The sequence below is a fragment of the Mobula hypostoma genome, chromosome 10 (assembly GCF_963921235.1).
Source record: "Mobula hypostoma chromosome 10, sMobHyp1.1, whole genome shotgun sequence".
NCBI classification, from domain to species: domain Eukaryota; kingdom Metazoa; phylum Chordata; class Chondrichthyes; order Myliobatiformes; family Myliobatidae; genus Mobula; species Mobula hypostoma.
In genome coordinates, this window is record NC_086106.1 from 53,851,583 (window position 1) to 53,877,126 (window position 25,544).

Sequence of the window (25,544 nt, forward strand, 5' to 3'; positions counted from 1 at the left end):
AGCTCAGGCACACATTGATGAGTTGGGCTGAATAATCATGATTCTATGATTTTCAACTCCTTGTATCTATGCCAGCTCCCAGGAGAATAATCCCATCAATTCCACACCCATTAGACCATTAGACAGAGGAGCAGAATTAAGCCATTTGCTCCATTGAGCTTGCTCTATCATTTCATCATGGCTGATCCAATTATCCTCTCCTGCCTTCTCCCCATATCCCTCATTCCCTTTCCAATCAAGAATGTCCCCTCCCCTTATTTCTCTGTCTACTTGCAACCTGCTCTCTCGCAGATGCCTATCTACATCCCTTTGATCCCTTTCCCACTCACTTTACAGCAAGAGGTAATTTTCCATGGCGAACTAACTGGCTGGCATATCTTTGGGATGTTGGAGAAAACTGAAACCCACAAAAACTCCCCACAGACAGCATCCCTGCTCAGGACTGAAATTTGGTCCCTGGATCTGCAAGGCAGGGCTAATGCACTAACGAGGTAGAGGGAGTCGAGAACTAAACCTATTTGGACACTTCTGGTGTTGACACCCATGCTGATTGCCGAACGAGCACTGAGCAAAAAGTACTGTGTACAAGTCTGAATCCAACTGGGACACAGAGGAAAAAAAAATAGGCGAGGTGAGGGGCATAAGGGTGAGAGATGTGGGTGCTCTGACTGCAACAGCCCTTCAGGTCCAGAGGGACAAAACAGTTCTTTCCGTGAGCAAGAACCAATGCAGAATTTGTAGCTCGATAGAACCGCCCACTCAGACTAGCCTGCATAAGACTGTACAAATAAATGACTTAAAAGAAAATTTAATCATTAACATGGCCTTTATGGTCAGTATAAAACTTCCAAAAGGAATTTGATTTATTGGTTCACATCACCTGTTCATGGGTGATTTCTGATAATTCCTTCACCATGTCTTTAAAATTGGCCTTTAACCCTTCATGGTACTCCAGCTGATCCTCCTTAATCAGCCGCTCATTTAAATCCAGGGCAAGGCTGCAGACTGTAACAAATTCCCTGCAGGCAAAGGAAACATTTCTGTTTTAGGTTTAGACACTACTGAGTTAACTTGATGCCCCAGTAACAATTGCAATAAAACACCAGCAGGTTTAAGACTATTCAGTTCTTAAATGTACCAGTACAGCCTTAATCATGACAGTTTAGCACCACCAGAACCACTTTGTACTAGCACTGACTTCTTTTTGTTCTAATTGTGTTCTTCCTGATAAAAATTGTGTATAACTTCTGTTTTTCATGTGAATGCTGTGCCTGAGATGCTGCTGCAAGTAAGTTTTTCATTGCACTTGTGCAAACAAATACATGTGCATACAACAATAAACTTGACTTTGACTTATGAAGCTCCAGTTGATCATGTCCATTGAATGGTTAATAACCTGTGCTTCACATGGATGTTTAATCACTTACTGCTCAATTCAGGAAGATAGAAGAGAAGCTCCAGGGCAGGGGTTCCCAACCTTGTTTATGCCATTAACTAAGGGATCCATGAACCTCAGGTTGTGAACCCTGCTTTAGGGGTTATCTATGTAATATGACTTCAATAAATAAATCTCCTTTACATCTGCTTTGGGCAATTCTCTTCACCATTACCCATGGGAAGTGCGGAGAAATGGCTATGGGATTGCTTTGAGTCGGTAGACCGTGCCATGTTTAAGGACTTCTCTATGGATCTAATTGAATACACCACGGTTGTCACAGACTTTACTAAATCAGTTGTAGACGAGTGTGTTCCCCCAAAATCATTTAGAATCTTCCCCAACCGGAATCCTTGGATAAACCATGAGATCTGCAATCTACTGAGGGCCAGATCAGAGGCATTCAAGTCTGATGAGATCCAGGTACGATCTCCGGAAAGCCATCTCGTGGGCGAAGTGAGAATTCCAGACTAAGTTTGAATTAATGAAGGATGCTCAACAGTTGTGGCAAGGCTTTAATACTATGATCTCTTACAAAGTAAAATCACACGACACAGGTGACAACAGAGCTTCACTTCCAGATGAGCTCAATGCCTCTATGCTCGTTTTGACCATCAAAACATGGAGGAACCACCACAAACTCCCACAGCCCCACTCCCTCGATGACCCTGTGATTTCAGACTCTGAGGCCAATGTGCGAGCAGCCTTCAGGAGGGTGAACCCACGACTAGGTGCCTGACCAAGTACTAAAGAAGACCTGTGCTGACCAACTGGCTGGTATGTTCACTTCAACCTCTCGCTTTGGCAGCCTGAGGTGCCCATCTGCTTTAAGCAGCCTTCACTGAAACTGGTGCCAAAAAGAATGTAGTATCCTGCCTCAGTAATTATCATCCAGTAACACCTACATCCACATTGATGAAATGTTTTGAGAGGTTGGTGATGAAAAACATGAACTACTGGCTGAGAAGTGACTTGGATCTGCTCCAATTTGCCTACTGGCACAATGGGTCCACAGCAGATGCTGTCTCACTGGCTCTTCACTCAAATCTGGACAGCAAAGATGCATACATCAGGATGCACTTTATCGACTACAGCTCAGCATTCAATACCACCATCCTTTCAAAACGAATCAATAAGCTTTAGGACCTTGGCCTCAATAGCTCCCAGTGCAATTGGATCTTCGATTTCCTCACTTACAGACCCCAGTCAGTATGGATTGGCAACATCTACCCCACAATCTCCATCAGCATAGGTGCACCACAGAACTGTGTGCTTAGCCCCCTGCTCTACTCACTTTGCACTTATGACTATGGCTAAGCACAGCTCCAATACCATATTCAAGTTTGCTGATGACAGCACTGTCCTAGGCTGAATCAAAGGTGGTGATGAGTCAGCATAGAGAGGGAGATTGATAATCTTGCTGAATGGTACCACAACAACAACCTCTTGTTCAATGTCAGCAAGGTCAAGGAGCTGATTATTGACTTCAGGAGGACGAAACCAGAGGTCCATGAACCAGTCCTCGTCAGAGGATCAGTTGGATAGAGTCAGTGACTTTAAATTCCTCAGTGTTATAATTTCAGAAGATCTGTCCTGGGCCCAGCACGTAAGTGCCATTACGAAGAAAGCTCTGCAGTGTCTCTACTTCCTTAGGATTTTGCAAAGATTCTACATGACATCTAAAACTTTGACAAACTTCTTTTAATGTGAATTAGAGAGTATATTGACTGGCTGCATCACAGCCTGGTATGGAGACACCAATAACATTGAATGTAAAATCCTACAAAAGGTAGTAGATCCAGCCCTGTCCATCACAGGTAAAGCACTCCCCACCATTAAGCATATCTTTATGGAGTGTTGTCAGATGAAAGCAGCATCCATCATCAAGGACCCTCAGCAGCCAGATCATCAGCTATTGTTGCTCTGCTATCAGGAAAAACCACCAGTTTCTGGAATAGTTATTACCCCTTAACCACCAGGCTCTTGAACCAAAGGGGATAACTTCAGTCAACTTCACTTACCCCATCACTGAATGCTCCCACAACCAACGGGCTCACTTTCAATGACTTTTCATCTTGTGTTCTTAATATGTATTGCTTATTTATTTATTATTATATTTCTTTCTTTTTGCATTTGCACATTCTTCTTGTCTTTTGCACATTTACGGTAATTATTATACATTGAGTTGGCCGGCAAGAAGATAAATCTGTCAAGTAGGGTGCTGTGCACAATCCTGATTCGATGGAGACAGACGTGAGAGAACGGAGGAACATCTGGAGAAACTTCTGAAATGCCTTTCTCGCTGCCGCTGTTACTGTGTGATCCAGAATTTCCGGAGGGGAAGGCCCCAAATCCTCGGCTTTGCTTGTTGCTCGACGGCTGGGACAGAGTCGAAGCACTCGGCAGAGATGGTGCTCGGTGTCGAAGGACTGGTCGGAGGCTCGAAGTTTTCGGACGGACTCAGTGTTGGCTGTGGTCGGGTGCTTCCAATGCATCGACAGTTGTTGGTGCCTGGAGGTTTATGGCAGAGAGAGTTTCTCCCTTCTGCTGCCTGCTATCGGGGACTATCGGGAGTTGATCGGAACTTTGAGACTTTTTTTTTTACCGTTCCCATGGTCTGCTCTTTATCAAATTATGGTATTGTTTTGCACTGCTGTATGTTATAATTATGTGGTCTTGTCAGTGTTAGTCTCTGGTTTGTCCTGTTTTTTTTGTGATATCACTCCAGAGGAACATTGTATCATTTCTTAATGCATGCATGCATTTCTAAATGACAATAAACGAGGACTGAGTGTCCTCATAATCTAATCTAAATCCCAGGATTGTATATGGTGACATATATGTACTTTGATAATAAATTTACTTTGAACTTTGAAATGCAACAATAATAGATTAAGTTTCAATAACCTAGTTATCAGATGATTCGAAGAGAATTTACTATTGTCCTGTCAATGACTCTGTCAAAGAAAGATGACACTGGTCCCAGTATTGAAGCCATTGTTTACAAAGCAATGTCACCCATTGCTCCTCTCACTAGGTCTCCTGCAGCAGTTAGTGCTTTACAGACTTAGGTTTGATTCTGATCTCTGGCGCTGTCTGTGTGGAGTTTGTACGTTCCCTTCGTAACCATGTGGGTTTCTTCTGGGTGTTCCTGTTGCCTCCAACATCCTAAAGTTAAGCTGGTTCATGGGTTAGTTGCCCATTTAAGATTACTAATGGTAGGTAGTAGGTGAGAGAATGGGTTCTTGCGGAATGGGATCCAAGAGCTAGCATATTTGCAATGGGCCAAATGGCCTCCTTCTATGTTAAAAGGAAATACAAAGTCACATTAAACTTATGCAGAAACATGAGTTGTCATCATTTATATAATCCTCAACCTGCTGGCTCTGCATTTTATGATGCAATTTAGCAAACCACACAACTTATATTCCAGTAATTGTTACTGATTAACACTTAATGAGATGACGTAATCATCTATAGTGCAGGCACTAGTATTTGAGATCGATAAGGCATGAAGCATCTGATTTCTTTATGTACAGTTCATAACACAGGGAGGAGTAACCTCTGATGATGTTATTGTTCCCAGGGTGATTATCATCAAGTTAGCAGTAGATGGAGATTTGTAAATTTTGGATAACAGGTGGATCGAAGGTCTTTAATATGAAACATTAAAACTTAAAAAAAAAATCTCCATGGAGGCTGTCTGACCCACTGAGTATTTCTAAGCTTTTCCTGATTTCTGGGTGGGGGAGGAGTGGAGGGGGAGGTAATGGCAGTGAAGGAAATAAAGCTAAAAAGAGAAATTAGTAAAGATCTTTGGGGAAAGTAGAGGAAGTCCATTTTTTTGTACCAAAGACATTAACAGCATGTTGTGTGCTAGGTCCACGTTCAATTTTGTAAATTTTCCTCTTCCTTCACTAACCGGAATATGTCCTTCAATTGCTTCACTTTCTTGGCTGGGAGCTTGAGTGATTTGCTGCAATCCAAGAATGCTCTTGCATAGGCCAATGGACCGGCATTTACCTAAAATAGAGCCAAATATATTCATTAGTACAGTGTTTAGGTTATGTATGGTCAAGCATCAGCTATAAATTGAATATCTGGCTAAAAAAATATTCTCTAGATTTAGTAAAAATAAAGGAAGGTTTTGTATGTTTTGAAGCCTGGTCAGGAGGTTAAGTCATTCCAGTTTTAATAGCAATGCTGGGTCTCTGGGTTGTATGTAGGATTAGATACAGTACATCCTATCATTTTCTTGTAATGGTAGAGTGCCCCCTGCTTCAAAACTTCCACCATTGTTCGGTACCTAAAAAGACCAAGGTAACAGGTCTGAACTACTGGCATCCTGTCGCTCTCACCTCAATAATATTCAAATACTGTGAGAGTCTGGTCAAGGACTACATCTGCGACCCGCACTGGACCCCTTATAATTCACCAACCAACACAACCGGTCGACAGATGACGCAATAGCCACAGCTCTACATACTGTCCCTATGCATCTGAAGAAGAAGAATGCGTATGTGAGAATGCTGTTCTTAGAGTTCAGCATTCAACACCATAATTCCCTCCAGGCTCGACAAGAAATTCAGAGACCTTGACCTTCACCCTGCCTTGTGTAGCTGGATCCTGGACTTCCTGTCAGATCGCTGGCAGGTGGTAAGAGTGGGCTCCCTCACCTCTGCCCCTTTGACCCTCAACACAGTGTTACGTACCCCGTAACTGGGTTGCCAAACCAGCAGAAATGGATCACTCAGTTGGAGTCTGGAGTACTAGAACTAAGAAAGTTTTATTAGAGAAACGAGCAACACAGTAATCGAAAGGATAATAAAGGCAACAGTTCAGCGATGATAAACGCACATGTGCACAGAATTAAGATAACAGCATCAATCAAGCTCTATCGTTGTCTAGGGGTAAATGACCAAATTTCAAAATGACTGAAAGTTCAGTCCAGTTCAGTTCGCAGTAATCGTTGCCATGGCGATGGACAACGTGGGGGAAGAGAGAGATAGAATAGGAACAACTGATCATTCAGAACACTGCTTCACTCACAGACCAGCGAGATGGCCCACAGACCAGCGAGATGGCTCACAAACAGCTTTTGGGCGGGTCCTTGGTGATGTCACCTGAGGTCACCGACTGTAACCCCTTCTCCAGATGCGGTCGATCCTCTGCAGTGAACCCGGCACCCAGGCAAGGGTGGACACACACCGGGTTCCCGCTGATCGTACCTTTCCACCCTTGTCGTTGTCTGGTACTTCTCACCCACTCGTGAGAGGCGCACCGCTTCCAGGGTCTCGTTACCTCGGGTGGCGTGTGTCCTGTCTTAGCGAACCTGTCCCTTTTTATCCCCCTGCTGGGGTATCGCCTGTCCATCACTTCAAACAGTTCAGGGTTCAAAGGGGGGAGCCGCTCCAGACAGCTCTCTCTCCCACGTCCCTTCATTACACATCTCCAGACGCTGCTCCATTGTTCCTTATCTCTCCTTCCCCTGAGGGCAGGTGGCAGACCAATTGCTGATGCCACTGATGCTAGCCCAGGCCAGCAAACATCTTAATTTTATGTGTATTCTCGTCACAACAGGTGTCCATTAGGGCTGTGTACTAAGCCCCCTGCTTTACTCTCTGTATACCCATGACTGTGTTGCCACCCACAGCTCCAATATGCTAATTAAATGTGCTGACGACACTACACTGATTGGCCTAATCTCAAATAATAACGAGGCAGCCTACAGAGAAGAAGTCGTCACCCTGACACAGTGGTGTCAAGAAAACAACCTCTCCCTCAATGTCACAAAAACAAAGGAGCTGGTTGTGGATTACAGGAGGAATGGAAACAGGCTAACCCCTATTGACATCAATGGATCTGAGGGTGAGAGGGCGAACAGCTTTAAGTTCCTCGGCATAAACATCACTGAGGATCTCACATGGTCTGTACATACCAGCTGTGTGGTGCAAAAGGCACATCAGCGCCTTTTTCACCTCAGATGGCTGAAGAAGTTTGGTGTGGGTACCCATATTCTAAGAGATTTCTATAGGGGCACAATTAAGAGCATCTTGACTGTCTGTATCACTGCCTGGTATGGGAACCGTATATCCCTCAATTGCAGGACCCTGCAGAGAGTGGTGTAGACAGCCCAGTGCATCTGTAGATGAGAACTTCCCACTGTTCAGGACATTTACAAAGACAGATGTGTAAAAAGGGCCTATAGGATCAATGGGGACCCGAGTCACCCCGACCACAAACTGTTCCAGCTGCTACCATCTGGGAAACGGTACCGCAGTATAAAAGCCAGGACCAACAGGCTCCGGTATAGCTTCTTCCACCAGGCCATCAGACCGCTTAATACTTGGTGATGCAACTGTATTTCTATGTTATATTGACTATCCTGTTGTACATAATATTTATTATAAATTACTATAAATTACACATCGCACATTTAGACGGAGACGTAGCGTAAACATTTTTACTCCTCGTGTACATGAAGGATGTAAGTAATAAAGTCAATTCAATTCAAATTGATTTTTTGAACTTGAATATCATTGGTGTATGTGGTGTTGAAAGGGACCCTTGACTTTATTTAGTGCATTTCAGACCCTCAATATCCTAAATCACTCTCGGGTAAACAACTGATATGTAATTTCCATTCAGAATCACTTGGGCAAAGCACGCGATAAAACAAGTAATCAAATAACCTGTTCCAGTGTTGTAGAGATGTCAGAAGTGGCAGACGAGGAGAGATGATATCACTTCAGACTACCCTCAGTGGCCACTTTATTGGGTACACCTGCTCATTAATGCAAATATCTAACCAACTGATCATGTGGTAGCAACTCAAACCATAAAAACATCCAGACATGGTCAAGAGCTTCAGCTGTTGTTCAGACCAAACATCAGAGTGGGGAAGAAGTGTGACTTAAGTGAATTTGACAGTGGAATGATTGTTAGTTCCAGACGGGGTGGTCTGAGTATCTCAGAAACTGCTGGGATTTTCACACACAGCAGTCTCTAGAGTTTACAGAGAATGGTGCGAGAAACAAAAACAACCAATGAGTGGCAGTCCTGTGGCTGAAAATGCCTTGTTAATGAGAGAGGTCAGAGGAGAATGGGCAGACTGGTTCAAACTGCCCGGAAGGTGACAGTAACTCAAATAACCAGGCACTAGAACAGCGGTGTGCAGAACAGCCTGACTGAACACACACCATGTCAAACCTTGGGCTACCAGCAGAAGACCAGACCTCACACTCAGTGACCACTGAGCATATATTCATTGGTGTTTGGGAGAGGAATTTCAAAGAATGGTATGAGTTGGAATAGGAATTTTCATACTAGGCACAGGAAACATGTTTCCAATGAATGCAGTGATCAGTACTCAGGACACCGGATATGAAATGCAAAGATCAGAAGAAATGCCCTCACCCTGGGGGTGGCGACACAAAGGTGTCAATAAGTCTATTCAGGGGGAAAGTGGATATCATATCAGGGATGTTATGCCAGAGATCAGGAGATGGTGGGTGATCAGGATGGCCACATTGAATGGGGTAGCAGGTCTGAAGGACCAAATAGCTTGCTCCTGTATGTTCAAAAACCATCAAGAGCAGCCCCTGGTATTCCACCTAGACAGCCTACATGAAAAACATATTCTTGAATTTCAGATAACCTGCTCCTCCCTTTGTCCCTTTTCTCTATCCTTCTAATTTTTCCTCGTCTTTCCAAAACACTCCTCTTTCCAGACCCTTGTCCCACTCCCCAGCCCCCGCAACCCTCATCTCCAGGTTTATATTCCCCCACACACCTACTCACGCAAACTTCTCCCATTGTCTCCTCTGTTCCTGTCACTCCCACTGTGGCCACCTGCCCACCATCCTTCCCTTACTTTATTCCACTCAGCATCCTGATTTCTTACTGGATTCCATCAGCTCTTTGCTGCGTACATTTATCACTTTCTGCCTTCTGTCAGTATTCCCTCCCTCGCCTGCTCATCCACTCCTCACCCAGATCCATCTACTGCCTGCCAGCTCTTACTCCAACTTTTTATCTTGACCATCTCCCCTCCACTCTTTCAGATGTGATGTAGGGTTTCAGCCAGAAATGCAGACCGTCCATTTCCCTCCACCGAAGGTGCCCAGCCCTGCAGCTCGGCTTTCTGCTCTAGATTTCTGCCGCTGCAGTCTCTTGTGTCTCCTGTACTTTCAATGTTTGGCTGCTTTATAAACGTTGGATCTACACATCAAGGGGAACTCCCTGACCTTCCTGAAGTTGTAGATTCTTTAGCTCCCACCGGAAGGAACAATTGGAGGTCAGTTTAATGAATCCGGTCCCCAAAAGGCGAATAAGCTGGCAGAAGGGTCAATTTAACTCTATTCAAGTGCCAACAAATTAGGGTGGCATGAGAGTGAGTAGGGTTCTGCGCATGTTGTCCCTGCAACTGTGTGCATTTCCTCTGTCTACTCTAGTTTCCTCCCATGTTCCAAAGATACATGGGTCAGTAGGTCACATCCCTCCCCTCCCAGTTTCACCCATCACCATGAGTTTCTCTCCCCTCCTCCCCTCCCCACCTTCTAAATCTACTCCTCATCTTTTTTTCTTCAGTCCTGCTGAAGGGTCTCAGCCCGAAATGTTGACTGTACTTTTCTCCCCACAGATACTGCCTGGCCTGCTGAGTTCCTCCAGCATTTTGTTTGTGTTGCTTGGATTTCCAGCATCTGCAGATTCTGTTTTGTTTGGGTCCATAGCTTAACCGCCTGCTGTAAATTCCTCTAGTGTGTAGGCGTGAGGGAGAATCTGGGGTAAAACAATGGGAACCCGGAGAGAATGAAATGGGATTAGTGCAAGTGAGTGGTTAATGGTCAGTGAGAACGTGATGGACTGAAAGACTTGATTGCATGCTGCATAGGTCTCGACAAGTTTATGGATAACTGAAAAGAACACAAAGATACTGCACTTGCTGCCTGCCTTGTCACTGACCACAGAGTTGCATCTTAAGCAGCAGAATGTCACGGTGACAACTCCCACATCAACCTGCACAGTCACTCCATCCTTCTGACTACACAGGAAGGGCTGCAGGGATGCAGCCAACTAATTATTGTCTCCACTGATGGAAAACTGCAGATAATACCGCTTTATCTTGCAACAAGTTTTGCTGAATGTTGCCAGCTGGTACAATTAGGAAAAAAAATGCCAGGGATCTCAAACTTGGAGAGAAAGAAAATTAGTTCAGTAGTACAATCCTTGGGACTGACTGTGTAGGTGAAGGTTAAGGACATTCCTGGGGAGTAAAAGAAAAATGAACATACACTAACAAGATCTGACCAGGATCCACTACTTTCCAGAAATCAGGAAGGCAGAAAAACTACTTCCGACCCATTAAAACTCCTACCCTTAAAATTAATACCTCCCCATCTGAACAGCAGAAAACCCTGTAAACACTTAGCAGGTCGACTAGTGTCTGGGGGGAGAAAAACACTTAACATTTCAGGTTCTTTTTCCAGAACTAGGAATGTGAGAAAACAAGCTAGCCTTATGCTGCAGAGGGGCTGGCAAGGGTTAAAATGGCCAGAGAGCTTAGGTCTGAGTTGCTATGATGATTCCGAGGTTTATGGAGCCACCTAATCAATATTCAGAGGAAGAATTAGCTCAAAAATGGGAAGGAACCAGAAAATATGAAAGGAGTCAGACAGAAATCCCACCCAAGAGAGTTGGAGAAATTCTTCATGGTCGGCATTTCTGCAATAGAAGTGTCAGTAAATGAAACTGAGGGAAAGTTCCAGAACTACGCAGTATACATGGTCATCAAAAATATCAATCTCTTAATGCTTGTTATATATTAGTACATGATTAGCATGAACCACGTTAGCAGGGTCAAGAATGTCAGCTGGGTCAGTACTCACTTGCACGGAAACACAGCCTTGAAGCTTGAGCTGGAGTTGGATCATGTCCAGTCCATTTGAATTGCACAGTTTTTGAAGCTCTGTCGTTCTGTCCTTCATCTCATCGATGGCCACGTCTATGGGCTTCAGTTCGACCTGCTGCTCGTTCATGACTACAATCCGTTTCTTCACATATGGGAAGGAATGTGTTGCTGTGGGCAATTGCAACAAAACCATGTCACCCCACCGCAGAACGTTTCAATCAGACTTTGAGGCAACTGGAGAAGTATCTGGAGCTAATTACTTCCTTATGCTGGGCTTGGAACTGCAGGCAGAGATGTGGAGACTAAACCAAATGGTCTAATAGCTGGCCATCAGGGAAACAGATCAGCTGTTCAATTACTACAGGCTGCTCCACCATGAGAAGGACTTAAGCCAAATATTTATCCCAAAAGCCGATTGTAAATATGAAATTCATATATTAGGAAAGCTTCTTTTCACTACTGGGCATGTTACATGTGGCAGCACTTGTGACTGTCCCCAGCATATCCTTAGATATTAATGGAAATGGCGGATTTTACTGTATGTTTCAATGATGAATAAATCTGAATATGTTACTGGGCTCAAACTGAAAACCGAATGGTGAATCATCCTATAACAATTGTTACCACCTGTATCTATCCAGCTGGATACATGGCATTAACTCTTCTGTGGTTCAAGGGCTACAGTCGTTATGTCACTCAAATGGTAATTGAGAGGTCTGAAGTAGCTCACCAGAGTGTGCCAGTTCATATCCACATGCAGCAGCCCAAAAATTCACCACCAAAAGATAAATTCTGAAACAAATATGTATTGCTTTATAGCTTAAGAGGAAATGCATGAGGGCAAAAAGAAGATGCAAGATAATTTTGGTAGATAGGTGAAGGAGAATCCGAAGAGGCTCCATAAGTATATTCAGAATAAGAAGGTTACCAGGGACAGAATACACTCCTTTAAGGATTAGTATGTTGTCAATGTGTGGAGCCACAGGAGACAGGTGAGGTCTGAAATGAGTATTTCTCCTGTGGAGAAGGTCATGGAAGCTAGAATGCTCTGGCGAGAGAACAGTGATGTCTTGAATCATGTCCACATTACAAAACAGGAGCATCTGGCTGTCTAGATCAAGGTTTTGAATCTACTGGGAAAGTGCGCCAAGAATGGTAGACAGAGTGTGATTGAGACAGGTGCCAACTGTTGCATTTAGTGGTTAAACCAGGGCAGGAAATTCACAGTAAATAGCAGGGTCCTGAAGCATGATTTTAGAATAGAGAAACCTTAGGATAGAAGTACATTGTTTCCTGAAATTGGAGACATAGGTAGATAGGGTGAAGAAGGCACTTGGCATGCATGCCTTCATTGGTTAAGCCACTGAGTACACAGTTGGGATTTCTTGTTCTGGATGTTGGTGACACCACACACAAAGTGTTCAATTCTAGTTGCGTGGCTATAGGAAGGATGTCATCAAGTTGCAAAGGGTTCAAACAATTTCATAGGCATGTAATTGGGGCTGGAGGCATACAAGTGGGGCTGGAGGGATTGAGTTACAAGGAGAGACTTTATATTTCAGGCTTTTTTCCTGTCAGTGTAGCAGGTGGAGGGGTGACCTGAGAAATCTTGAGGACTTGGAAAAGGTGAATGGTCACATCTTTTTCTCTGGGTAAACCTATACCAGAGGGTACAAGTTTAAATTCAGAGAAGACCTGAAGGCAAGTTTTCCCACACAGAGAATTGCAAGTATATGGAAAAAGCTGGCAGAGGAAGTGGTAGAAGTGGGTAACATAATATTTAGAATTCTTTAGGACAGGTATATGGATAGGAAAGGTTTGGAGGGATTTGGACCAAATACAGGCACACGGGGCCAGCTTAGGTGGGAGTAACAGATACAAAACGCTTGAGGAGCTCAGCAGGTCCAACGGCATCCATGGAAACAAATAGTCTATTTCGACTGCTAAGTCCTTTCCATAGATGCTGCCTGACCTGCTGAGTTCCTCTAGCATTTTGTATGTTTTACTTTAGATTTCCAGTATCAGCAGAATCTCCTGTTTGCTCGCTTAGGTAGAGAAGGAACCTTGGTCAGTTTAGACAAGTTGGGACAAAGAGCTTGTTACTGTGCAGTAAATATTGAAGAATCAGGGCACGTGGAAGTTATTGTATATTTAACTATTCTGAGACAAAAAATTATTGCTTAAAAAGCAATCAAAAAGCTGTCAAATTTTCATAAATTGTCAATTATTCCGCTTGGATACTGGCCAATTTAACCAGGTTTGGCTGACAATTGATTCCAGTCCCACATAAACATTGCTTAATCTTTAGTTGCCCTCTGGAGTGTCTTTCCCAGCATAGAAATACACTACTAGTCAATTGAGTCAAAAACAAAAAAACTGCAGGTTTACAGAGAGAGAAACGGCGTTAACATTTCGGATTGGACATCCTTGTTCAGAACTGACAAAAGATTTTAGACCTAATGACCTGAAATGTTAACTCTGCTTCTCTCTCCAAAGATGCTGCCTCACTGTCCTGACGAAGGGTCTCGGCCTGAAACGTCGACTGCGCCTCTTCCTATAGATGCTGCTTGGCCTGCTGCGTTCACCAGCAACTTTGATGTGTGTTGCTTGAATTTCCAGCATCTGCAGAATTCCTGTTGTTCACCTATTAGTGTTTTTGTTTTGTCTCAGATTTTGAGCATCTGCAGTTTAAACTTCCAGAATGATCAAGGATTTGTAAATCACTCAATTGTGAGAGGATTCAACAACAGAACTTCATTTTGTGGCAATTTAATTTAATCTTATAATCACAAAATTTTCATTTAAAGATTTTCTAGTCTTGTGATTTTTGCAACAAAGATAAACTTCATACTTTATTTTCTTTTTATATAATCAAAATCTCCAAAATTGCTTTAGAGTCAACAAACTTACTAGAATACAGGTAGGAAACATAAGAATCAAATTGATGTACAAGAAGTGTGCAGAAGAAATGCAGATAGGTAAAATAAAATAAATGCCAACCTGCTTTCCAAATATGTTAAAAGGGAAGAGGATTACACAGCAAACAAATCACCTTTATGCCAAGGTGATCCATTTCCCATGTAATCCTCTTTCCGTTTAACAGATCGTGCTGGAAAATACAGATGGGTAGCATTAATATGAGGGGCTGAGTGGCTTGTTTCCATGCTGAGACTAGAGAACAGTCCTTCCAAACAGGTTGGCCTATTCTCAATACTTCACTCTTCATAAGAATGGAAGAAGTAGTAGACATTGACGATAAGGGGGGAAGGTGTGAAGTATAATAAACAGATATTCAGTCCTCTATCTTGCAAACTGTATAAATTACTAGGCCAGGGTAAAATCTAGGCATGACATTTTAAAGAAGCAGGGGAGGAAACAGCAGCCTCTGGTCATCATTTGCCAGTGCTCTCTAGTTGAAGACAGTGTTGGAAGACTAGCAGACAGGTAGCAGAGTTCCACAGAGAGACAGACCCAAAGTCCAACTTTGGTGTGAACAGATCATCAGAAGTTCTGAAGGACAGAATAAAATCTATATTTAAAAATGCAGAGATGAATCAGGGCAGAAATGTTTTTTTTGAGGGAACTGTTTCCCTCTAATCATTGCATTATGTTATGAAGTAACAAGCAGTGTGAATCAGGGTTACATGTTTGATTGTAGGGTCCTTGGTGAAATGACCGACTGGGACATTGACCAATGGAATCCCAGGCGAAGTAGCAAAGTGGATCCAAAGTATTTCTGAGATAGAAAGGTAATGGTTACATTGAACATGTGTTACAGCGGTTGGAGGGTTCTGTGTGGGGTTCTGTTTGAATACTATTATTTCTGCACACAGTACGTGAACGTCACTTACAATACCAACATTTATTGCTCAACATTAATTCCCCTAAACTGAGGCGGATGCCCTCAAAGTAAGACAATTGTGAACCAGATGTCTCTTTTGTTTAAACAGCTCATTCATTTCATTGTTATTTTTGCTGATGGTAGTGTTTAAAATTTGAGTTTATATTCCTTAGCTTCCTTGGTAGTGGTTAAACTTAGTCCTTGGAATGATCAGTGTACAATTCTAGCTGCTAGTCCAATGACTTAATCAGTGCGCTACTGTCCCCATGAATACAGGGTGTCCTGATGAAGAGATTTGCTTATGATTTCCACTGTGATCAACAGTAAAGCAGAAAGTTACGGAAAGCAGGAGATGACAAAGAGAATGGTTTGATGAACAGACAACTGGTGAAAAGTCAATCCAGAATAGTGGATGTAAAACAAAGTCAAGGGATACAAATGAATGGTCAGCATCAAAGGGCATAAATATAGTGAAGGAAGGTGGTAATGGAATGACAAGTTCCCTTCGGTATGGAGTACAAGAGAATGGAGTTAATTCTGACACGACAAGGAATACGTACGAGGGGTGATTGATAAGTTCGTGGCCTAAGGTAGAAGGAGTCAATTTTAGAAAACCTAGCACATTTATTTTTCAACATAGTCCCCTCCTACATGTACACACTTAGTCCAGCGGTCCTGGAGCATATGGATTCCTTCTTTGTAGAAGTGGTCCACAGCAGGTGTGATTGATAGGTTCGTGGCCTAAGGTAGGAGGAGATGAGTTATACGGCTCTCATTACATGCATGCGCAGTTCAACTGTGAGTGGAAATGCAGAAAGTTTGAAGTTATTAACTCATCTGCTTCTACCTTAGGCCACGAACTTATCAATCACCTCAGCTGCGGACCACTTCTGCAGGTCCAAGACGCCGACTTCTACAAAGAAAGGATCTGTATGCTCCATGACTGCTGGACTAAGTGTGTAACTGTAGGAAAATTAAATGTGCTAGGTTTTCTAAAATCGACTCCTTCTAACTTAGGCCACAAACTTATCAATCACCTCTCGTACTTGACTGTAGCTGATTACTGTATGGTTTGTTATAAAGCTCCTTGGATGTAGCTCATGAGGCTAGATGTGAATTTTGTGTTTAGTTTGAGTACACTCCCGTGAAATAGCAAACATATATTTGTCACAAGAGTTTACAATAAATAAGCAAAGAGGCAGCAAAGGTGACTGTGTACCAAGAGACATTCGATTGTACCGGGGAGATACACGAGGCTGCTTCTTGGGTTGGAGTTAGGATACAGGGGACTGAATGAGCCCGAACAAAGGAAACAGCACTGTAAATAATGTTTCTTCAAAGCATAATGCTAACCTTCTGCATTTATCTGCCAGACTGGACTTAGTGTTTACAATTCTGGTTCACCATTAATGCTCAGAATGCCATGGCAGACTATCGTCAATTGGTGGAACTATCCCATTTTGAAGTGTTTACCATTGCTGTAGTTCTGTCTCTACCTTACAGTGGCAAACTCATTCTTACTTGTCAGAACCGTCCGCCGTTTGCACTGCTCTTCAACTCCGCCCTGCTTCTTCCCAGATAATGTGTACGGCGTTTCAAAGACGAATCGCGTGATGTTGTGGTTTCTCTCAAAGTGGGTCTTCCGTTCTGGCAGCTCTGTCTCATCAAAATATGGTTCAACAAACGTTACCTGAATATATGCAAATCTCTGGTCGAGGGTTTTTGCATTTACCTGAATAGTAAAAAAAAGGAATATGCAACACATATAACCAAGTATCTTTTATCTAGTCAAACAAAACAGAACTCCACACCTGTTCTCCTGAACTTTCTGGTAAGGCTCATCAGAAGCTGAGCGCCACGATCTCCGTAGCCCTATCACCTTCTCAGGGTGTTTGCTCTCATTTCTGGACACTTAGTTATCTCCAAGGTTACACACACAAAATGCTGGAGGAACTCGACAGGCCAGGCAGTATCCGTGTAAAAAAGTACAGTCGCTGTTTCGGGCCGAGACCCTTCAGCAGGAGTTCCTCTGGCATTTTGCGTGTGTTGCTTGTATCTCCAAGGTTAGGTGGTTTATGTAGAGAATGATGCACAGCGATTATACTTACAACATGTATTATGAATTCAGACAGTGCCCCCAGTTCCCGAGAACTGCTCATCCGCCAGATTGCTGGTAGGTCACAAAGAGTTGGAGAGAATGAGCAGGTGGGGAAAGAGTGGCCACCAGCTGCTCTCACAGCTCTGCTCAGTTCAACCCAGCTCCAAGTTTTGCAGCTTGGGGGTGGGTGGGAGACAAAAGGCAAGTGCAAGTTTCTCATTCCCTCAGCTGAAGATGCTTGCAGCCCCAGAGCAGCCAGCAAATCCATACTCATCCGCTCCACCGGTCTCCCCAAGAGTTTGCATGTACAGGCTGCTCATAAGTCAGGTGTTTGTAACCCAGAGAGCTTCTGTAAAGTACTGCTGATAAATATCTCTACTATTTGCATCCCCCTATGATTATATCATTTCAGTCCCTGAGACTGATGTGTGAGCAGCTTTCAGGAGGGTGACCCCACAAAAAGCATCCGGCCCAGTCTGGGTACTTGGCCAAGTACTAAAGACCTGTGCTGATCTACTGACCGGTATGTTCACCAGAATATTTAACCTCTTGCTTAGGCAGTGTTTGGTACCCAGCTGCTTCAAGCAGGCTTCAATTATACCAGTGCCTAAGAAGATCATGATGACCTGCATCAATGACTATCGTCCAGTAGCACTTACATCCACAGTGATCAAGTGCTTTGAGAGGTTGGTGATGAAAATATTTCAGTTCCTGCTTGAGAAGCGACTTAGATCAGCTCCGATTTGCCTACAAGAGCAACAAGTCCACAGCAGATGCCATCTCACAGACCTGGAACATCTGGACAGCAAAGATGCATACATCTTTATTGATTACAGCTCAGCATGAGATACCATCATCCCATCAAAACTAATCAATAAGCTGCAAGACCTTGGCCTCAATACCTTCTTGAAAATCCTGGATTTCCTTAACAGTTTGTTGTCTTCAGCACTCTGGTTGAACATCAAATTTGGGCAGTCTTTCATTGATTCTGTTATGGTTATTATTCTACAAATTTATTATGTCCATAAGAAAATGAATCTCAGGGTTGTTATGGTAATGTATATGCACTTTGATCATCATCATCATAGCTTGTCAACCTGACAGCCAGCCACTCTGTTGTTGTTCGCTTGATGTTGAGCAGGTCAGTGTCAGCTAAATCAGGTGAGAGTGGGCAGTTGCACAGAATGTGTTCAATGTTCTGAACCCTTTCGCCACCCTCACAGGATTCACTGGTTTTTAAATCCCACTTCACCATATTGCCTCCTGTCCTACAAACTCCCGTTCTCGCTCTGTTGAGAGTGCACCACTTCCGTCTGTCAAGCAGTGCCCCGTCTGGCAACATTTCTGTGGGGTTTTAAACTGTATTGTTTAGTGGGGTTCTGGCTTCTGTTTGTTGCCAGAGGTCAATCCTGTATGTCTGGGGGGGGGGGGGGGAATGTTCCATGCGGTAGTTCCTCCACTGTAGAAAAGCTTTTCCTCGATTTCAGGCGGTTGGAAACTGGCATATGATGATGTAGTGGGTGCCATGGATACATTGATAACAATTTCAACTTTTCAAGCCTTCAGCTGGAAAGTGCCAACATCTTTTACTTTTGTCTTCTCTTATTTACAGTGATGTTTGGAATGTATCATGTTGACCATATGGCAAAATGTCAACTTTGACCACGACCCAGTGGATCTGACAACTAATATTAGGATGTGACTCAAGAGGGTGGTCATGACAGACATCAGCTCAGCATTCCAGACAACCTCATCCCAATGCAATTCTCCACAGCGGCTGCCATCTCTCTAAATTTATCCCTCTGGAGCATCTGGACAGTAAAGATACCTACATTGGACGATAGATTATTGACTGCATCTCCACCTTCAATACTTTAATTCCAAGCAAACTTATCTCCAAATTCCTAGACCTGGGACTCCAAACCTCTCTTTGCAACTGGATCCTCGACATCTTAACCATTTAACTGCAATCTGCTGTATGTGGAGAGGATATTTCCTATGGTGGGGGTATCCAGAACTAGAGGGCACAGCCTCAAAATTGAGAGGTAACCCTTTAGAACTGAGGTAAGGAGGAATTTTTTGAGCCAGAAAGTAGTGAATCGGTGGAATGTTCTGTGGAATGTGGTGGAGCCCAGGTCTGTGTGTATACTTAAGGTGGAAGTTGATAGTTTCCTGATCAGTCAGGACATCAAAGGACATGGCGGGAAGGCAGGTGTATGGGGTTGAGTGGGATCCAGAATCAGCCATGATGAAAATGGAGAGCAGACTCGATGGGCTGAATGGCCTAAGTCTTATGGTCTATCAGCAAGGAATTGCAGAGTTGTGGGCACAGCTGAGCGTATCATGGAGCACTTGGACAATGTAGATCCATATGTAAGGATGCTCTTCATTGGCTACACGTCACCATTCAATACTATTATTAGACCTGGGCCTACGACCTCCCTATGCAAGCAAATTCTCATTTTTCTCACTGGAAGACCCCAGTTAGTTCAGATTGGCTACAGTATCTCCTCCATTCTCACCATTCGCACAGGTGTGTGTGCTACTGGACCATGTGCTTAGACTCCTCTTCTGCTCACTTGTTCAGTGACAACACCACTGTTGTTGGCCAAATCAAAGGTGGTGACAAATTGGCATGTAGGAGAGAGACTGGAAATCTAGTGGAGTTATGCGACAATCACCTCTCACTCAAAGGCAGTTGATTATCGACAAGAGGAAGAAGCAGCAGGAGATCATAAGGCAGTCCTCATTAAGGGATCAGAGGTGGAGAGGGTCAATTGCTTTACGTTCCTTATTGTCAACATATCGGGTGATCAGTCTTGGCACCATTACATGCAGTATATGTCATTTCAAAGGGCAAGCCAGCACCTCTACTTCCTTAGAATTTTGCATAAATATGGCATGTCTACAGAGTGGAGACAAACCTCTACAGAGTGGAGATGGCCTACTATGGAAAAACCAATGCCCAGGAGCGGAAAGGAAAGAGGTGGATACAGCCCAGACAATCACAGTGAAAGGCATTCCATCATTTAGTACCTTTTCATGGAGTGCTGCCGCAGCAAAACAGCATCCATTGCCAAAGACCCTCGCCGTCTAAGCCATGCCCTCTCATCATGACTACCACTGGGCAGGAGATACAAAAGCCTCACAGAAACATAGAAACATAGAAAATAGGTGCAGGAGTAGGCCATTCGGCCCTTTGAGCCTGCACCGCCATTTATTATGATCATGGCTGATCATCCAACTCAGAACCCTACACCAGCCTTCCCTCCATACCCCCTGATCCCCGTAGCCACAACGGCCATACCTAACTCCCTCTTAAATATAGCCAATGAACTGGCCTCAACTGTTTCCTGTGGCAGAGAATTCAACAGATTCACCACTCTCTGTGTGAAGAAGTTTTTCCTAATCTCAGTCCTAAAAGGCTTCCCCCTTATCCTCAAACTGTGACTCCTCGTTCTGGACTTCCCCAACATCGGGAACAATCTTCCTGCATCTAGCCTGTCCAATCCTTTTAGGATTTTATACGTTTCAATCAGATCCCCCCTCAATCTTCTAAATTCCAACGAGTACAAGTTCATCCAGTCTTTCTTCATATGAAAGTCCTGCCATCCCAGGAATCAATCTGGTGAACCTTCTTTGTACTCCCTCTATGGCAAGGATGTCTTTCCTCAGATTAGGGGACCAAAACTGCACACAATACTCCAGGTGTGGTCTCACCAAGGCCTTGTACAACTGCAGTAGTACCTCCCTGCTCCTGTACTCGAATCCTCTCGCTATAAATGCCAGCATACCATTCGCCTTTTTCACCGCCTGCTGTACCTGCATGCCCACTTTCAATGACTGGTGTATAATGACACCCAGGTCTCGTTGCACCTCCCCTTTTCCTAATCGGCCACCATTCAGATAATAATCTGTTTTCCTATTTTTGCCACCAAAGTGGATAACTTCACATTTATCCACATTAAATTGCATCTGCCATGAATTTGCTCACTCACCCAACCTATCCAAGTCACCCTGCATTCTCTTAGCATCCTCCTCACAGCTAACACTGCCGCCCAGCTTCGTGTCATCCGCAAACTTGGAGATGCTGCATTTAATTCCCTCATCCAAGTCATTAATATATATTGTAAACAACTGGGATCCCAGCACTGAGCCTTGCGGTACCCCACTAGTCACTGCCTGCCATTCTGAAAAGGTCCCGTTTATTCCCACTCTTTGCTTCCTGTCTGCTAACCAATTCTCTATCCACATCAATACCTTACCCCCAATACCGTGTGCTTTAAGTTTGCACACTAATCTCCTGTGTGGGACCTTGTCAAAAGCCTTTTGAAAATCCAAATATACCACATCCACTGGTTCTCCCCTATCCACTCTACTAGTTACATCCACAAAAAATTCTATGAGATTCGTCAGACATGATTTTCCTTTCACAAATCCATGCTGACTTTTCCCGATGATTTCACCGCTTTCCAAATGTGCTGTTATCACATCTTTGATAACTGACTCCAGCAGTTTCCCCACCACCGACGTTAGGCTAACACCATTAGGTTCAGGAATAGTTAATTCCCCTTAGAACATCAGATTCATGAAATGGCACAAATAATTTCATTCACACAACTCTGAACTAATTCTATAACTGACAGGCTCACTTTCAGGAACTCTCTCAACTTCATGTTCTCAGTATTATCTTTATTTGTACAGTTTGTCTTCTTTTGCACATTGGTTGTTTGCCAGTCTTTGTTTTAAAAATTTTTTTAAATAAAATTTTGTTGTATATTTTCTGCAAATGCCTGCAAGAAAATATATCTCAGTGTAATATATAGCAACATATATGTACTTTGAACTTTGACTCAAAGTGAGAGTCCATATTTCTGAGTATATTGGTAAAGCAGACAACATAATCAAAGTCCCCTCCCACCCTGGGCATTTTCTCTCCCCTCCGACCAGGTAGAAAATAGAAAAGCTTGAAAGCACGTACCAGCAGGCTCAAGATTAGCTTCTATCCACTGTTATAAGGCTATATAACAGTTTCCCAAGTATGATAAAATAAAGACATCACAATCTAACTCATTATGGCCTTACACCTCCTCGTCTGCCTGAAAAATACTTTCTCTGTATATGTACACATTTTTTCCTTCCACTGCCTCCAGGCACCGATGTGTTGAAATGACCTTTATGGTTGGAACGCATAGCTATCTCTTTCATTTTACTCTGTATCTCTGACAATGAGAAACCAATTTCCCCATTTACTTTGCTTTCAATGTCTTGCAAGAAAAGTTATTCTGTGTCGAAGAAGGTAATACATCTTATTAAATAACATCCAATGTAAACAGAGTTAGAGGACCAAGAAACTTTTCAAAAAGGTTAATGCCCCTTCAGCTGATTTCTGCTTCCAATGTGGCTAAGCATAGCTCAAATGCTATCAATAAATTTCAGGAGAAGCAACTTACAAAATAAATTTTCTTCCATTGTACTTATAATGCCTTTCTGCATCTCCTAAAAGAGATAGGTCTGAAAGGTGATCCAACATATGAATCATAATAATTTAGCAGGAAGGTGCAACAAGTCCAGATGTAGGTTTTTTTTGGACCCAAAATATCCACAACTCTTTCTTCCTACAGATGCTGCTGGACTTGAGTTTTTCCACCAGAATCTTTGTAGGCCCAAGAAGTAGTTTAAAAAGGCAAACAGCATGTTATATTGTATTTGTGCCAGGTGTTGGTGAAACCACACCCAAATACTGTGCACAGTTTTTGTTGCTTTAATTGAACAAGGAATATAATAGCACTGGAAGCAGTCCAAATGAGATTTATGAGACCAGTCCCTGGAATGAGAGGCTAGACAGTTTGGGTCTATATTCCTTGAAATTTATTAGAATGAGACATGGCTTGATTTAAACATTTAAGATTCTGAGAGGGACTGGAAGAGTAGATGCTGAGATGTTAGAGTACAGAACATATAGAAAGTACAGCACTGTACAGGCCCGTCAGCCATGATATTATGCCAGCCCCTTAACTTACTCCAAGATCAATCTAACCCTTCCCTCCCACATAGCCCTACATTTTCCTTTCATCCATGTACCTGTCTAAGCATCTCTGACCTGCCCCTAATGTATCTGGCTCTACCACCACTCTTAATAGTGCACCTACCACTCCCTGTGTAAAAAAACTCTGACAGCCCCCCTGTACTTTACCCCAACACATTAATGTTTGCCCTTTTGCATTAGTCACTTCCTCCCTGGGAAAAAGTCTCTGGCTGTCCACCCAGTCTAGGCCTTTTATCATCTTGAATACTTCTGTCAAGTCACCTCTCATTTCTTTCTCTCCAAAGAGAAAAATCCTAGTTTGTTCAATCAGTCCTGCTCAGATATGCTTTCTAATCCACACATATTCAGGGTAAATCTCCTCTGCATTTTCTGTAAAGCTTCCCATATCCTTCCTAGAATGAGTCAACCAAAGCTGACCACAATACTGCAAGTCTAATATTATCTCACAGTTCTTGAACTCATGACCTGACTAATGAAGGCTAACACACCATGTTCTTCTTATCTGCCCTATCAAGTTGTGTGGCAATTTGAGGGATCTATGGGTGTAAAACCCAAGATCCCCCTGTTCCTCCACACTGTTTCAAATGCTGCCATTAATTGTGTATTCAGCCTTCCTCTGTAGTCACTTCCTCAAATCTAATCATTTATAAAAATTGGAAAGAGCAGGATTCCAGAAAAGATCCCTGTGGAATATCATGGGTCACCAACCTTCAGGCAGAATATGCTCCATCTACCATCACCCTCTGTCCTCTGTGGGCACACCAATTATGAATCCACACAGCCAAGTTTCCTTGGATGCCCTGCCTCCTGACTTTCTGAATGAGCCAACAGTGCGAAACCTTTTCCAATGCTTTATTACTGAAATCCATATCTACCACTGCTTTGTCTTCATTGATATGCTTCGTCACTTACTCAAAGAATTCAATCTTGTGAGGCTTGACTTGCTCCTCAGAAAGCCATGTTGTCTGTCCCTAATCAGACAGTATTTCTCCAAATGCTCAGAATTCCTGTCTCTAAGAATCCACAGCAGACTTAAGACCCACTGGTCTATAATTCCCAGGTTATCTCTATTATCTTTCTTGAACAAAGGAATAACACTTGATACCAGAGGATCCTCTGGTACTATACCCGAGGCCAGCGAGGATGCAAAGATCATCAACAAAGGCACATCTATCTCCTGTCTTGCTTCAAATAGTAACCTGGGTTTTATCCCATCCATCTGGCCCTGGGGATTTACTTAATATGTTTTTCAAAAGTTCCTTCCTATTTGTTAACATTGCCGTGTTTCAGCAGATCAGCCTGTTCTAGGCTGACCTCACATTTGCCAAGGCCCCTCTGATTGGCAATTATTGAAGCAAAGTATTCATTAAGAACCTTCCCTACCTCATCCAACTCTAGGCACATGTTTCCTCTTTCATCTCTGATTAGTCCTACCCTGTTCTTCATGTATATGTGGAACACCTTTGGGTTTTCCATAATCCTTTTCACAATGGCCTTCTCATGTCCTCTTCTAGTTCCCTTAAGTCCATTCTTAAATTTCTTCCTGGCTACCTTGTAACTTTCAAGAGCTCTATCCGATCCATATTTCCTCAGCCTTAGGCATGCTTGGTTCTTCTGGATGGTCTACATCTTTTGTTCCTTCATCCTACCATCCTTTTTCTGTCTTATTGGGACAAGCCTATCCAGAACTCCGAACAACTTCCACATTTCTGTCATACATTTTCCTGAGTAAATCTGTTCCCAATTTATGCTCCCAAGTTCCTGCCTGATAGTATAATTCACCCTCCCCCAGATAAATGCCTTCTCATACCATTTACTCATCTCTGTCTAAGGCTATGGTAAAGGTTAGGGAGATGCCGTCACTGCCTCCAAAATGTTTGCCCACCAAGAGATTGTCACCTGACCTGGTTCACTACCTAGGAGCAAATCCCGTATGGCCTCTCCTCCCTTCAGCCTGTCTACGTATTGTGTCAGGACATACCTAACAAATTCTGCCCTGTCTAAGCCTTTGGCACTGAGGAAGTGCCAATCAATATTAGGGAAATTGAAGTCACCAATTACAACAACCCTGTTATTTTGGTGTCATATGTCCTCACTGGTGGGACAGCTATGAATAGTGGAATGTAGATACAAGGTAACAGGCTGGCTATTTGTGCAATTTAAACATAGAAATATCTTCCAGCAGATGACAGTGAATCTCTGGAACTCTCT

General features: G+C 43.2%; 1 protein-coding gene across 4 annotated transcripts in view; it reads right to left on the reverse strand.

Moving 5' to 3' along the window:
* dock11 (dedicator of cytokinesis 11) overlaps positions 1-25,544 on the reverse strand; it is a 322,191-nt gene that overhangs the window by 10,089 nt on the left and 286,558 nt on the right. For 3 of the 4 annotated variants that reach the window (XM_063060507.1, XM_063060506.1, XM_063060508.1), the window contains exons 49-52: positions 16,708-16,918; positions 11,323-11,513; positions 5,358-5,458; positions 881-1,019 (exon numbers count right to left, since the gene is read on the reverse strand). In XM_063060507.1, the coding sequence (XP_062916577.1) occupies positions 881-1,019; positions 5,358-5,458; positions 11,323-11,513; positions 16,708-16,918 (642 nt within the window). The remainder of the gene's footprint in view (positions 1-880; positions 1,020-5,357; positions 5,459-11,322; positions 11,514-16,707; positions 16,919-25,544) is intronic. The other variant, XM_063060509.1, reaches the window with a different exon arrangement.